This window comes from Cetorhinus maximus, chromosome 22 (genome assembly GCF_964194155.1).
Source record: "Cetorhinus maximus chromosome 22, sCetMax3.hap1.1, whole genome shotgun sequence".
Lineage (NCBI taxonomy): Eukaryota > Metazoa > Chordata > Chondrichthyes > Lamniformes > Cetorhinidae > Cetorhinus > Cetorhinus maximus.
Genome location: NC_135900.1, coordinates 1,901,599 through 1,918,113, shown reverse-complemented (window position 1 = coordinate 1,918,113; position 16,515 = coordinate 1,901,599). Strand labels below are relative to the sequence as shown.

The following is a 16,515-nucleotide window of genomic DNA, read 5'->3' as shown; positions in this document are numbered from 1 at the left end:
GTTTTGCAGGCGGCTGGAGAAGAAGCAAGATGGGCAGCCCAGCAGCTTTCACTCTGTGCCAGCTGCTGTCAGGCAGAAATGGTGGGGGGTGGGGCACTGGTGGGTGGGGGCGGTGAGGGGAGAAGGAAAGGGGGAAAGCACAGAACATCCCCCAAAGCAGACCCATTTGACCAAGCTTTTGGTCATCTGACCTAATATCTCCTTCTGTGGCCCAGGGTCATACTTTGTTTTAAAATGCTCCAGAGAAGTGCCTCGGTGTGTTTTATTATGTTAAAAGTGCTATACTAATATAAGTCATTGTTGTTGTTTTATGAGTGGAGATTTGAAAGAGGGAGGGATAGCACCTGAAGAGAAAGAACCATTAACAACAGCAGCTAACCTGGGAGCGGGTAATGGGAGTTGGATGGTCAGAGCTTGGTGGGAATAGCCTTGAGAGGGCAGAAGGTGGGGGTGTCACATGGACAAGCTGAGTTTGGAAAGGGCATGAGGGGAGATAGAAGAGCAAATAGAGAATGCTGAAAGTTCAGGGCTAGGGTAGGGAGAAACTTTGGAGGAAGTTTGACCTGGTGGGCTGGCGAAAGGGGGAGAAATGGCAGAGTCAGCTGATCGGATTGTCTCCATGTTACTGACAAAGACGTCAGTGAGGTTCCTGCACATGTTGTTGGAGGTGAGGGTGAAGGAGACAGGCAGGAGTGATTTAAATGGGTGGTTTGCAGTTGAGAAGAGAAGCTGGGGGGGTTACCCTCCTCTTAGCAGATGATAGCACATGGTTTTTGCGATCCAGCCCGATCTGACAATGGATAGCCAAACCAGCTGTCTGCCATATCCTTTCAAGTCTGCGCCTCTAACAAACCAATTACATATTTCACCAATTTAAACCCTGGCTCCTTTCCCACCTACAGACATCAGGTCTACCGAAGACATACATTCATGTGAATAGTCACACAGTTTTAGTTAAATCACCAGTTCTCTTGCAAACATGTGCTTTACATCCTGGTAATTAAATGTCTTTCAGTTACCACTTTACCTGTTGTTGTAGCGCCTGCTATGTTGAGATTGTGCAAGGAAAGTCCCAAAGACTGGCGGGATGAGGAAGAGGAAGATGAGGTTGAAGACTGGGATTGAGTGCATGCTGCTCCACTGCTACTTCCAGTCTCCGATTTCAAACGGTCATTTTCGGCTTTAAGAAGTTCAATCTCATTCTGTAATTGAGCAGAAGTAAGTCTGGAATAATTACTGGCTAGTAAAGTATCTGGGTCACGCACCAGGTTAAATTGTCAGAGTGCCGGCTGGATTTCTCTTTGGTTTAGTCACCCAGACACACAACCAGTTTTAAAATCCACGTTACTATGGAAATGACATGCAACCCCAAAACTGGCCTTCAGATAAACTTCATTACTTTTGCTCCAAATGTTGAAATAATGTTTATCATTTGACTGAATACTGTACTAGTCAAGGGACATGGGCATGTTTGGATACTGTGTGCTGTGTCACATACACCGGGTAGATGGTGAGAACATTAGAGGGACCTTAGTCAGTCCTGATGCAGTGGGTACCACTCGTCTGAGTTCAAGTGCCACTCCAGAGACTTCAGCACAAAATCCAGGCTAAAACTCCAGTGCAGTGCTGAGGGAGTGCTGCGCTGTCTGAGGTGCTGCTTTTTGGATAAGACGTTAAAGCAAGGCTCTTGTCTGCCCTCTTGGGTGAATGTAAAAGATCCCATGACCACCATTGGAGGAAGAGCAGAGGTGCTCACCCTGGAGCACTGGCCAATGCTGATCTTTCTCTTAACCAACATGACAAAAAAACATCTGATCATGCTCAAATCAAATTGTGGGATCTTACTGTGCACAGGCTGGCTCCGATGTTTTCAATATTACAATGGTGACTACACTTCCAGAACGATTTCATTGGCTATGAAGCACTTTATGAGGGCCCTGAAAGATGCCAAAATGCCACCTTTCTTTTCAGTATTACCTGCATCCTGTTCATTGCTTCCCGAATCTGATCCAGGTGATGTGCAGAGCTGAGCGCTTCCAGACGGATATCAGTGAGCTTCAGCTCCTTTTCCCGCAGCTCACTCTTAAGGTGCACGATGGCCTCAGCTTCACTTTCTGTGCACTCGCAGATGCTAAAGTGTTGAAGCAAAGATATTTATCAGCCGAACAGCTTAAATGTTGCAAGTTGGAAGGGTTAAGTATAAGACAGCACCTTGCAAACCACCAGTGAGTCACATTCACTGAAAGATTTTAAATTGCCACAAGTGGAGCAGCAAAGGTGAAGGTTTTCAGCGAAACAGAACTTCTCAAGTGATCAGATGTGGACATTGTTACATCACCCGGGAACAGGAATGCATGAAGATTTCCAATTTGAAGCATGTAGACAAGGTTAATGCCGGTGCAAAATGGTTTCTACTTTCTCACTGATAAGTTTAAGGAGTAGCTTTTTCCCTGCACTGTCTATGTGGTAATGTCAGGGAGTGGGTCTCCCACCCTATATAGAAGCAACCTGCATTCCGCACCACTGAATCCAGCCCATAGGGTGTAAACCAGGGGCAAAGATTTACACCCCATGGGCAGGCGCATGCCCGATCTGAACGGGGGTAAGATTGCGCGAGAGGACATCGGGCGAGCGACCTGATGACATCGTGCACTCAGGCGATATGTCACTCGGCGGGTGCGCATAAAAGTCAGAAACGCTCCCCCGATAATTAAGCGGGAAATTAAGCCCATTAAGGGCGTAATTGTCTGCGATTTTTCGTGGCCTGTCCAACCTTACGGTTGGCAGACGGGCTAATTGGTCATCAAACCTCATCCAAGGGTGGGATGAAATCTCCGCTAGGAAATAAAATAAATATAAATATCTAGGGGTCAGCATTTTTATGATGAATGCTTTCAGGATTATGATGCATGGACATTTTTTTGCAGCTATTTACACCTTTATGTCATCATTTCCAGGTCTGCAGCTCCCTGAGGCAGCTGTCTGTCTTCAGGGAGCTCTCTCGCAGTGCTCACCCACGCCCGCGGTGACATCATCGCCACCCTCTTCCTGCCCCCGCCCCCCAGGCAGCGCTGAGCTTTTCAGCGCGCGTTTCACTCTGGCTGGCCGATTAACGGCCAGCGTGAAATCGCAGTGGGGGGGCCGATCGCGGTCGGGGGTCTGTTCCCCAGTCGCTCCTAGGCCCACTGATCACACGCGCCCAACGGCCTAAAAATCCAGGCCCAGGAGTGAAGGCCTGACTCTGAAGGGAATTGGAGGTGAGGCTTCATCCTCCTGAGAGTCTCGCTCATCCTCATCTAGCATCAGATGAGACCTTGAGCTAGATTTACCAGTCCCAAATCTGGACAAAACAGAGGGATAGCCAAAAACATGGCACCAGTGCCCTGAGTGCCAGTCAAAGGCCTGCGTTCCCAACCCTGATGGTTTTCCTGAGGACAGGGGGAAGAGTGGGGAGGCTGGCGGGCACGGGGCGGTGGGGGGTTGGGGAGTGGGGAAATGAAGCCACCCACCTTATTAATTGGGTGGATCAAGGTCACTCGGGAGTTTGTTAAGAGTTTGCATTCTGACCTCCTGTGAGTTTTGTGGGGGCTGGAGCTCTCTGAAGCTGACCAGCTCTAGCCTGCTGGGAACGGGGGCAGCTGCGCTAAAACAGTTTTATTTAACACAAAAAAGTGAATGTTTGGACAAAAAGTAGGGAACGGTGGTAACATTTTAGCAACCAACCGTCCCCTGCCCCACCCTGCATCCCAGCTCTCTATTCACACAGGTTTGAAGATGAAGACCCTCTTATCTTCTTGAGGCCACGGGCTGGCTCACAACCCAGAATCAAACCCGCCTCCCGATTCCCAGCTCCAACTGGAAAATCGGGCCCCTCGATTCGGGATTGCCGCTAAACTGGTGTTGCTAATTTTCCGGTAATGTCCTGGAGTCTCTGGATTATTTGCCGGGCTTGTGCCGCAGGCAACGTTAATGAGAAAGTTCATAGGGTGTTTATCAAAAATCAAAATTTTATTCATCAGCTACACAAAAAGTGACAAAAAAAGTTTTTTTGACTGACGGTCAAAATCAGCCAATTTTTCCTCCGATTCTGGCCTCTTTGTGTGTTCCCTGTCCCCTTCGTGCTGCCATTGGCAGCCCTGCCTTCAGCTGCCTGGGCCCCAGATTGTGTAACTCCCTCTCCGACACCCCTCTGCCCCTCTGCCTCTCTGCTCCTCTGCCCCTCTGCCCCTCTGCCTCCCTCTGCCTCCCTCTGCCCCTCTGCCTCCCTCTCCTCATTTAGAGTCCTCTTTAAAGTCCACATTTTTGACCAAGCATTCTGGTCACTCCTCCTAGCATCTCCTTATTCGGTTAAACGTTTGTTGTTACCTGATGATGCTTTGGCAGCTTTTTTTTTTACACAATAAAGGCGATGGGCAGAGTTTTACGGTCCGGCCGAAGTCAATGGACTTCTGAACGGCTCTCTGCATTTTACAGCCCAACGCCCACCATGGCAGAACTGTAACATTCCACTCGCTCTATCGATACAAATTGCTATTGTTTTAAGATTTTGCAGGCACATTAATGGATGTTCACAAATGATTGTTTAATCCGTGACAGATAGGCTGCCGCTTTTCAGATGTTTACACAGAAACACGGATGTAAATGCACTCTAACAAACGCAGGTGTCCGGATCGAAATGAGAAACAGAGGGCGGAATTTTACAGCCCATTGTGTCCAGGGCAGGGCCAGGAAATGCGGCGAGTTGTTCAAAACTCTGTGAGCTCCAGCAGTAAAATTCTGCCCAATATGTGGAAGATCAGAGAAAGCATTTGTTGAAAACACACACACATACACACAAACAGACACACACACAAAAACAGACACACACACATACACACAAACAGACACACACCCACACAAACAGACACACACACACAAAAAAACAGACACACACACACATATACATACACACAGACACACACACATACACACACACGCACACAAACAGACACACACACATACACACAAACATACACACACAAAAACAGACACACAAACAGACACACACAAAAACAGACACACACACAAACAGACACATACAGACACACACAGGCACAGCACACACAAAGTATTAATAACATGAGTGACTGACATATGAGTGTTGTTAGAAATGACTGGCATAGATGGATGTTTTAGCAAAGGTATCAGCTGGTGGATTAACATGTCAGTTTAGTATGAAAAGCAGGGTTCTGCAAAGCTCCAGGTAACCAAAATAACTTGTGACAAATATATTTTTTCCAGTAAGCTCAAATAGCAAAAGCACAGCAACTTTTCAAATCGTTAATATTGTGATTCTACCACGCACAAACAATTGTTTTAAAAAGCCTTTCTAGATAAAGAAAGATTGTTAAATTACTGGTGCTTTTGCCTGGATCAACTTGTCCTGTCATCTGGAAACTGAGGTGATGGAAACTGCTCAGTCCCATCCAGATCTCCCACCCCCATCCCATCCAACACCCAACCTTTCCCCTGTCTCTCAGGGAACTGCTGGTGCGATAGAAGGTTCCAATCACTATACCCTGAGATGATGGGTATATTCCCTCTTGGGAAAAGGATGTACAGATGTGATTTATTCTATTCAAAACCTTTAAAATGTATTGTTCTCAGTCCCAGCCTAGCCAAGTGGTCATACTCTTGATTTTGAGTCAGGAGGTTGTGGATTGTAGGTCAACTCCGGAACTTGAGCCCATCATCTAGGACCATCCTGTGGCAGTCCTACACTGTCAGAGGTGCTGTTTGTCGAATGAGGTTTTAATTGGATGGGATCTCGAATGTCCGCGCCCTTAGGCGAATGTAAAAGATTGAAGAGGAGCAGGGGAGGTCAACATGGTGTGGTGACCAATATTTATCCCTCAGCCAACATCACTAAAAATCAGATTAACTGCTCATGACTGCACTGCTGATTGTGGGATCTTGCTGTGTGCAGGTTGGCTGCTGCTTTTCCTACATTACATCAGTGATTATACTTCCAAAACGGACATGAAAGGCACAATATAAATACAGAAAATGCAGGAAAAACTCAGCAGATCTGACAACACCTGTGGAGAGAGAAACAGAGTTAACGTTTTGAGTCCGTATGATTCTTCTTCAGCTCTGAAGAAGGGTCCTACAGACTCCAAACGTTAACTCTGTTTCTCTCTCCACAGATGCTGTCAGACCTGCTGAACTTTTCCAGCATTTTCTGTTTCTATTTCAGATTTCCAGCATCCGTGGCATTTTATTTTTATATTACAATATAAATACATGTCTTTTCTTTCACTTTAAATCAAAGCCTCGTTTCCCAGTTTATGTAAAGACTGCCACAGCGCTATCTCAAGGCTGTTCCTACAATGTCAAGCCCAGCATTGAACCCTCAACCAAGACTAAAAATACAGTAAAAACTCAGGTCTGGCAGCATCGGCGGAGAAGAGTACAGTTGACGTTTCGAGTCCTCAGGACTCGAAACGTCAACTGTACTCTTCTCCGCCGATGCTGCCAGACCCGCTGAGTTTTTCCAGGTATTTCTGTTTCTGTTTTTGTTTTGGATTTCCAGCATCCGCAGTTTTTTGTTTTTATCTAAAAATACAGTATCTGGTCCTTTGCTGCTTTGTGTGATTTTGCCGTGTCTGCCTAGCTATTGAGTCTATCTCAAAATCACTATACCGACAAAAGCTCATACGTCAACATTGAAAGGTTAACCAATGATAACTCCCTAACTGGTAGACTGAACAGGCAGTCAGCCAATGCATCCATTCACAACATCTACCACATGCAGCACACAGCAGTTTACCGGGACCTGTGCTGATAGATCACAAGGCCACTTAGCTGTTTCCTTGTCACCCAGAGAGAGACGGGCTTGCTGCTATTGGGAATCGACTGAAGCCTACTGCACAGACAGACAGGGAAATGAACACAGACAATGGCTTGATTACACTAAGAAAACAGATAAAAGTTGGCAGATAATGAAATGGAGCGAATGTTTACAGAAACATACAAATAGGTTTATCCCTGAGCAAATTTTAAACTGGGTGATCCAATTACTTTTGGTGTGTGTGTGTGTGTGTGTGTGTGTGTGGTAACTTTGTAACTGGAAACCTGCCATTAATATTCTAACTTAATTTGGAATTCCATTTTTCATCTGTGTTTTGTGATAAGGAGGGATTAGGTATCCGCGTTTTAGCATTTGGAGGGATTAATTATCTGTGCGTTTCCTGTCAATAAGTTTGGGACATCCCAAACTCGTTAAAGGTGCTACAGAAATGCAAGATCGTTCTTGGTGCTTTTGTTTTGTTGGGAAAAATGGTTAGAAAGTTTACACCCAGCGAGGTCACACAAACAGCAAAGAGGTAAATGACCAGTTAATCTGGTTGGGTCATGTTGGCTGAGAGGTGGATGTTGACCAGGGCATCAGGGGGAACTAACCCCCACCCAGCCTGGCTCTTCCTGAAAAAAAACTCACTGGCCTGTTGGATGTTAGCTGAGAGAGCAGACAGAGCCTTAGTTTAATGTCTCACCCCAAAGAGGGCCCCTCCACTAACACGGCACTCCATCATTACTGCACCGGTGTGTCAGTCTAGATTGTGTGCCCAAGTCTCGGGAGTGGAGAATGTGTTACTGAACAGGTAGCTGTGCGGAATTTAGTGCATTTCATTAGAAAGGCAAAACCCTGACCAGTTTTTCACCCCAGTTTCCAATCAATAGCTTTTATCCATCTTTCATGTGGGATTTGAGGGGTACACCCACCTCCATCCCAAAACCAATTTTGACCTTAAGATGCTGTCAGACCTGCTGAGTTTTTCCAAGTATTTTTGCTTTTGTTCTAGATTTCCAGTATCTGCAGTATTTTGTTTTTATCTATGTGTTTTGAGCTATTTACTCCAGTCTCACAGCGACGACTGGCCGTTTCTTCCTGATTAACATCTCCATCTCCACACGGTGCAGGGGTCAGATTGGGTCTACACTGAGGTGTGACTCAGTTGCGGAACTCTCTTTATTTTTATTCATTCAAGGGATGTGGGGTTCGCTGGCTGGGCCAGCATTTATTGCCCATTCCTAAATGCATATGAGAAGGTGGTGGTGAGCTGCCTTCTTGAACCGCTGCAGTCCATGTGGTGTAGGTACACCCACAGTGCTGTTAGGGAGGGAGTTCCAGGATTTTGACCCAGCGACAGTGAAGGAACGGCGTTATATTTCCAAGGCAGGATGGTGAGTGGCTTGAAGGGGAACTTCCAGGTGGTGATGTTCCCATGTGTCTGCAGCCATGAATCCAAAGTCCCGATCCAGTCACTCGAGCAAATAATCTAAGCTGACACTGCCAGTGCAACACTACTGGGGTGCTGCACAATAGCTGAAACATTAAACCTGCCCTCTCAGATGGATGCAAAAGATTTCACGGCCACTATATGAAGAAAAGCAAAGAGTCCTCCTAACATCTTGTCAATCAACCACTGCCAACAGAAATAGAATAACTGGCTGTTAATCTCACTGTTGTTTCTGGGAGCTTGCTGTGCATTAGTTGGCTGCTCAATACAAGTGCAGGACAACAGAGACTATACCTCAGAGTAAGATGGGGTGGGAAGAAGTTTGTTTGAAGCACGAACACTGTTGTTGACCTGTTGGGCAGAGTGGCCTTTTCCTGCTGTAAATACAGTGGAACGATGTGATACTTCACTGCATGTGGGAATACCATGTGATGTTCTGAAGAGATGGGATAGGTTACTGTCTCTTTACCTTTAGGGTTGCCATCTCTGTTGGAATTTTATTTTTATTCATTGACGGGACATGGGCTTCGCTGGCTGGGCCAGCATTTATTGCGCATCCCTAGTTGCCCTTGAGAAGGTGGTGGTGAGCTGCCTTCTTGAACCGCTGCAGTCCATGTGGTGTAGGTACACCCACAGTGCTGTTAGGGAGGGAGTTCAAGGAGTTTTACCCGGCGACAGTGAAGGAACGGCGATATATTTCCAAGTCAGGATGCAGAGTGACTTGGAGGGGAACTTCCAGGTGGTGGTGTTCCCATCTATCTGCTGCCCTCGTCCTTCTAGATGGTAGTGGTCATGGGTTTGGAAGGTGTTGTCTAAGGAGCCTCGGTGAATTTCTACAGTGCGTCTTGTAGATGGTGCACACTGCTGCTACTGTGTGTCAGTGGTGGAGGGAGTGAATGTTTGTGGATGGGGTGCCAATCAAACGGCTGCTTTGTCCTGGATGGTATTGAGCTTCTTGAGTGTTGTAGAAGCTGCACTCATCCAGGCAAGTGGGGAGTATTCCATCACACTCCTGACTTGTGCCTTGTAGATGGTGGACAGGCTTTGGGGAGTAAGGAGGTAAGTTACTTGCCACAGAATTCCTACCCTCTGACCTGCTCTTGTAGCCACAGTATTTATATGGCTAGTCCAGTTCAGTTTCAGGTCAATGGTAACCCCCAGGATGTTGATAGTGGGGGATTCAGTGATGGTAATGCCATTGAATGTCAAAGGGCGATGGTTCGATTCTCTCTTGTTGGGGATGGTCATTGCCTGGCACTTGTGTGGCATGAATGTTACTTGCCACTTGTCAGCCCAAGCCTGGGTATTGTCCAGGGCCAGAATTTCACATTCCACTGGTAGGTGCGTGCCCGCCCGACCCGAACGGGTGTGAAATTGCGCAAGATGACGTTGGGTGAGTGCCCCGACATCATTGCACACTCACATGATATTTCGCTCAGCGGACACGCAAAAATCAGAAGAGCACCTGCTGACAATTAAATGGGCAATTAAACCATTAACGGCCCAATTGTCAGCGGCTTTTCATGGCCCGTCTAACCTTACAGTTGGCGGACAGGCCAGTCGGCCAGGCGGGCTTTACATCTTTGATGAAACCTAATCTCAGGCTAGGATGATGTCTCTGGTGGGACTTAAAATGTAAAGAAATATCCGGGGACAGTGTTTTTATGAGATCTGCTTTCAGGTGCTTGATTGGGCTGCATGGACACTTTTTGCAGCATTTTTGTGCTTTATTTTATTCTGTGGAGGTCTGCGGCTCCCTGAGGCATCTGTCTGCCTTCAGGGAGCTCAGTGGAAACGCTCACCAGCACCCACAGTGACATCAGCACCCACCCTCTCCCCACCCCCACCAGCAGCGCTGAGCCTTTCTCTGGGTGTGTTTCACACTGGCTGCCCGTTAATTGGCCCGGCCAGTGTAAGGTCACGGTTAGGGGGCCGACCGCAGGCAGAAGTGCATCTTGTGTCCACTTGTGAGTCCACCAATCGCGCGCGCCTGATGAGAGCAAAATTTAGGCCCAGGTCTTGCTGCATTTGGACATGGACTGCTTCAGTATCTGAGGAGTCGTGAATGGTGCTGAACATTGTGCAATCATCAGCGAACATCCCCACTTCTGACCTTACGATGAAAGGAATTATTGATGAAACAGCTGAAGATGGTTGGGCCGAGGACACTACCCTGAGGAACTCCTGCAGTGATGTCCTGGGGCTGAGACTGATCTCCAACAACCACAGACATCTCCTTTTGTGCTGTTATTTCAGGAGGTTTTGTCACATGACCTCCCACTCTAGTCCCTGAACACATTGCATTGATTTCCCATCCCAACTGGAAAGCAAACAGAGCCCTCACTGGTTGGATAATTCTTGATTTTGTCAAAAGGCCATGCCCCATGTCCCCCCGCTCCACCCACATCTCCAATATGTTTTATACCTAATAAACTAAAGTGTTCCAAAAGTGATAATTTAACAATTATTTTTTAACACCCTGATGAGTTTTCTCCTCCTGGGTAGGGGTTGCACACAGTGGCCGTTATTTAATGCAAGCGAAGGGTGTCTTGCCCACTGGTTGGTGAGCAGGTGGGAGACCTTCATCACTTCCTTTGGTGATGTCCTGCTGAGTTGAGTGTCGAACAGGCACATAGGTGGTCATTGATGGGCCTTCCCCAGGATCCCGTCATCTCCCCCTCCCCCCAACACACCCACCCCTCCACCAAGAGTTGCTGCCCAATCAGAACCTGACAGCTGTGCATTGCTTGGCAGTGCCAGTGGCAGCAGTGGCTGTTGGCAGTAACACACCCAGGGACAGGCCTAGGATCGCTGTGGGACCAGGGCCACAGGTGAGTGAGGGCGGGAGCAGGGGGTCATGGTGGGGCTATAGGGGGTCAGCAGCAATGCCTGGAAGGTGGCTCTCAAAGGCCCCCACCCCCCCCCTCACTTCCCCATGTTGATCAGGCACTGAGTGCCTTTGAATAAGGGACATCCCCACCCCAGCCCACCCCATCCCGCTACCCCTGGGAGACTGAAAGGGTTTGCTTCCCAATGGCGTGTGCCCCACCTGCCACTGGGTGAATACTACTAGTCACCCACTTAAGGGCCTCAACTGGTGGCTGGGCGGGAAGGCCATCCATAAGCCTTCCCACCCCTGACTGAATCGGGATGGAGGTGGGAAGGCAGCAGCAACCCCACCCAGCACCTTTCCACTCGATGGAGTGGCCCCCCACCCCACCTCCAGACTCACCCCCTGGGATGGGGGTGAGGGGAGGGCATTAAATTCCACCCAGTGTCCTGGAGATTCATCTTTCATTGCTGGAGACTCCGAGTAATCCTGAAGAGTTGGCGACCCTATTTAAGAACCGTCCCGCACCCCCCACCACCCCCCCCACCCCCTCCCTCCCCCCATATCTCAATTACAGCAGAGAGTCACGTATGAGGAAAATGTTTGCTAGGATGCGTAGGGTAGAGTTTACACATTTCTAAACCTTGTTCAGGATATTTGAATCACACATTTATCTCACACTCACGATCTTTCTAAACACTTACGCAGATGCTGACTGTGATGGTTTCAGGGATCCGGGGTCTGTTGAATCTTGAAGTGATTTGGGTGATGATGGAAGTGAGGAATCAGTGATTTCTTCAATGTCCGAGTGTGAGAGATTAGGTTTTGATGACTTCTTTTTACCAAAAGCTTGCTTGAATGAGCTTCGCAACTGGAAAGGAAAATGTCAAAAGCTGAAGGACTTCCTTCATTAACGTGGACGAAGACATTCCTTCCTGACACTTAAACAATAAATCTGTGTAACTTATTTAACACTACAGTGCCTCAGAGTGAGATGTGACTGATCACAAGTCCTACACAGAGGCAACACTACCTTAAAAATGCAACAGTCCAAAATTTTAGAATGTATTCATTTTTTTCAAAAGCATCATTTTGTAGCTTGTAATATGTAAAAAGACAAAACAGATAATTACATGGGGTGACCAACACGATTTAAGACACAGGGTTATTCTCAAGCACTGTAGTTTTAAAGGAATAGCCGTAATATTAAATGCAATATTGCATTAGTGGCGCTGATAAAGTCGCTCCCTCCAGCAGCAGGCACACATTGGGTAAGGGTGTAGCTGATTGTCCCTCAGCGCACAGTCCATTCCGAGTTAGAGGCTGAGGGAAAGGTAGCCCCAATTGCAAACAGGAGAACGTGACCTCATTCGAAGCATTTAACGTTTCAACCGCATAATGTCATCTTATGTTAGTGCATTAGACAGAGCAGAGTTTATTCTTAAATATGAAAATAGTTTTAGGGTTTCGGCAAGAGATGTGGGGGTGGGGGAGCGATGTGAGGAAGAACTTTTTTCATAGCGAGCGTAACTCACTGCCCTCGAGGGTAGTGGAAGCGGGAATGACTAATGATTTCAAAAAGAAGTTGGATGGTCACTCGTAGGGGTGGTGAAGTTATTTAAACCTCCAGCCTTTTAAACTTTGAAAAAACAGCTGCCAGTGTCAGTGACAGGGGAAAAAAACTCTCTATTTTTGCAGTTACAATAGTTGTTTGCTTACATTTCCCTAAGGGCTCTTTATGGCTGTTTTCTGTAAACGATAGTTATCTCAGCAGATTGGGAATTTGAAATTGCCCCAGCGATTCGTGACTGGCAGCTGAATTTCTAACGCTCAGTCCCAGCTCCAGAGACTGGGCAATGAGAGTATAAAGTCAAAAATCACCCCAGAGAGGTCAACCCCTGTCTGCCACCTTGTATGAATGCAGCATCCTTCACAGGAATGGCTGAATATGTTACCATTTATAACAGTTAATTGGGAAGCAATAAAGGATGGTTATTACAGATTCTTCATTACTGACCAAACTCCTTCTGCTTTTTACAACTGAATTTAATGAGACAGCACTTTTCAAAAAAAAATACACACAACCCAGCTATTTTATTTGAACACATCCTAATGAACTCAGGTTTACTCCCAAAGGGTTTAACATTTGTATACTCCTGTTAAGGAGCAGTTCGCACAGGGAGCGATAGTCAGGGCATCATTAGCTCACACACCCTCATTTTAAATAAAATGGATCCCTTTGAAAAAACAGTAATATTTCACGGAAAGCACATCAAGGAAGCAGCATCAGTTTACAATCTGTTTCACAATGTCACAGCTAAAGATTCAAGTGCTAACTTACTGTAAATTTACCGCACGTTATGTGCAAGAACAGCTAGGAAATGGTCTTAGTGATAGAAGGCTATGTCTCCTCATTCTTGATTTCCCACCAGCACTAATAGTTTGTCTGCACCTGGCCTATCTTATTCAAGGTTCATCAGAATGATACAGGACTTCAAGGGTTAAATTATAAGGGCATTTTGTAAGCATGGTTTGTATTTCCTTGAGTTTAGAAGACTGAGGAATGTTTAAAGTGATTTGAAAGGGTCGATGTGGAGAAACTACTTCCTCGTGGAGGAATCAAGAACAAGGGAGCATAACGTTAGTATCAGAGCAAGACCATTCAGGAGTGATGTGAAGGGAGACTTCTTCACACTATATTTGACACAGGCAGGAACTATCAGCTTACATCTATGAAGTGCATGCTGGGACTCAGTAACAATTTACTTGTATCAAAATACAATTGTACTTTGCTTGTTCCTGAGTTGGATGGTGTCTATAGGTTATCCATCTGAAATGTTGGGCTGGATTTTTGGGATAACTCTGGTGGGCAGGTCCCAATTCTGTGGTTCCCAACCCCATTCCCAGGCTGTGCAATTTTTGGGAATGCCTTTAAAGGATACGGGCTGCTTCCTGCATCCAGTACTCCCAGCCTGGCTAGCTCCATCAGGGATTTAGGTATCTCCTACTCCTCTGCAATTTTCATGGAGTCGGGCCAGCTTTTTGAAGAGTCGTGGTTCATGGCCCCTCAGAGGAGCTGTGAACCCCAGTCTGCCTGAGGGACCTTTTAAAAGGTAAGTTGAAAAGGTCCTCTCATGCCCCTATGCCAAACTCTGCCCTTATACCCACCTCTATGTCACCTCATGCCCCCATGCCAACCTCTGGCACTTCCATACTGATTGGCCAAGATAGACAGGTTCTTGATTGGTAAGGGGATCAAAGGTTACGGTGGGAAGGCGGGAGAATGGGGTTGAGAAACTTATCAGCCATGATTGAATGGCAGAGCAGGCTCGATGGGCCGAATAGCCTAATTTCTGCTCCTATGTCTTATGGTCTTATGGCCCACTGTACACTTGATAGAACCAATGAACACCACAGTGTAAAGTGGGATGTGTAAAAAAAATAAGCTTTGAAAAAAATGTGATCCTTTGCTCAGTTACCCTTATACATGAAAAAAGGTCCTGACAAGCCAATAAAAGTGTTAATCATCCAGGTCCTCTAATGTTTCAAAAACTACAAACCATAAATACCTGAAACCACTTACTTATGTCAACAAACAAACACTGAGAAATTGACTGCAGCGATCAGACAGCCTGAGCTGTCAATCAAACAATGTTTCCTTTGGGAAGCAGGTGTTCTGTTATTTTAATAGATGTCTGGGCTTTCAGACTAGGGAACATAATGTGGCTTGGCTGAAAACCAGACATCTATTAGAATAAAAGAGCGCCTGCTCCTCAGAGGAAATATTGTTTGATTGACAGCTCAGGCTATCTGATCTCTGCAGCCCATTTGTTGACAAAAGTAAGTGGTTTCAAGTGTTTACAGCTTTTGAAATTTCAAAGGGCCCGAATGATTGACATTTTTATTAGCTTGTCCAGACTTTATTTCTGAGTCAGGGGAAAGTGACCAAAGGATCACATTGTTTTCATACATTCCACTTTACACTGTGGTGTTCACTGGTTATAAAAAGTGTAGAGTGGGCCAATGGGCATAGGAGAGCCAGAGCTTGAGATAGGGGGCATGAGGGGGACATAGGGGGTGGGTGGAAGGGCAGAGTGTGGCATAGGGATCATGAGGTGGCATGGATGGAGCTATGGGGCTTGACGAGTGTTTGGAAGGTGAAGGGGGTGTGAGGGGTGAGAGCTGGTTGGCCTTTGTGTTGTTTTTTTACACTGGACAAAGTCCCACCGCGTCCAAGTGCCGCCTTGGCACCCAGCAGCCCCTGTGGCTGCCTCCGCACTTCTTCCCGGGTCGGTTGACCTGCCTCCAGCTCACACCCGTCCCCACCCCAGCAATGAAGGTCCTGCCTCGGCCGGCACTTCCTCCCGAGGTGGGTGAGCCATGCTGGGAACGTTCCTGACTACTGCCACCCCCCTCGAGGATGAAACTCCAGGCCATTGACCCTGTTACTCTCTCCACACACATTGCTAAACCCTGTTGAATATTTCCGGCATTTTCTGTTTTTCCTCGTGATTTTTGTTTCCAGTGCATTTTAATAGGAGGCAAAATATTGAGGCAGCGTGAGGTTTTTTGCTCAAATTAAACTTGACATGTTCTCTTCAGATGCAATTTTGAATCTGCTGTTACTGAAATGGTGATTGGTTGTTGTTTTCTGGCTGGTGGACGTTATAATTGGTGGAAATGTAGTGGGGAAGCAAACGTGGCAAAAGGAACACAGCTGGACTTGTGTTGAAACCCGTCAACCAAGCCCTTCAGCTCGATGCAGCCAGCGGGAGCAGGCTAAGAGATAAAGGAGGGGTCAATGGAGGAGACATCACAAAGCAAGAAAAGCCATTCTTCCAGTCACTTAAGCGTCATTACTGTTGGAATGTGGGCAACCCATGCTGTTGTATAACGTCGCTTAACCATTACATGCTCAGTCAAAGGACACTGCATATTCACCTTGCTTCCTTTACTGTTCACCTTATAGTTGTAATGGAAAAAGGAGGAATTAAAAGTCAGAAGATACAAAAAAAAACCTTAAAACTTAAAAAAAGGAAAAAACGCTGACCACTGTATCAGGTGTATAGAATTTCTAGGATTTAACATCTAAGAATTTTCACGGAGTGAGAATTACTGCACAGTTTTAACAGCAAAGAGAAAGGTTACATGTGCATCTTTCTACCTTAGAGAAATGGTTCTTTGCACAATTTCTCTAAGAACTTACCTGCAAAGCAAATATCCTATAGAAGCAGCTGGGATTTTCCAGTACAGAGGGAGGCCATTCAGCCCACTGTGCTTGTTTCAGTTCTAGCCCTTCAAATGGAGCTATCTATTCCGACCTCCTCACCAATTCCTTTATCTATATTTCTATGGCTTTCCTTGGTCTTGCAGCCTCCTCTCCCTCAACTCTACTGCCTCCTGCAG

The 16,515-nt window shown here is 46.6% G+C and overlaps 1 protein-coding gene across 2 annotated transcripts in view; it reads right to left on the bottom strand.

Annotated features, from left to right (window-relative positions):
• The window catches only part of nav3 (neuron navigator 3), a 473,245-nt gene that overhangs the window by 29,964 nt on the left and 426,766 nt on the right, over positions 1-16,515 (bottom strand). For both annotated transcript variants that reach the window (XM_078567625.1, XM_078567626.1), the window contains 4 exons: positions 16,051-16,071; positions 11,814-11,980; positions 1,978-2,131; positions 1,028-1,202 (listed from right to left, as the gene is read on the bottom strand). In XM_078567625.1, coding sequence (XP_078423751.1) covers positions 1,028-1,202; positions 1,978-2,131; positions 11,814-11,980; positions 16,051-16,071 — 517 coding nt within the window. The remainder of the gene's footprint in view (positions 1-1,027; positions 1,203-1,977; positions 2,132-11,813; positions 11,981-16,050; positions 16,072-16,515) is intronic.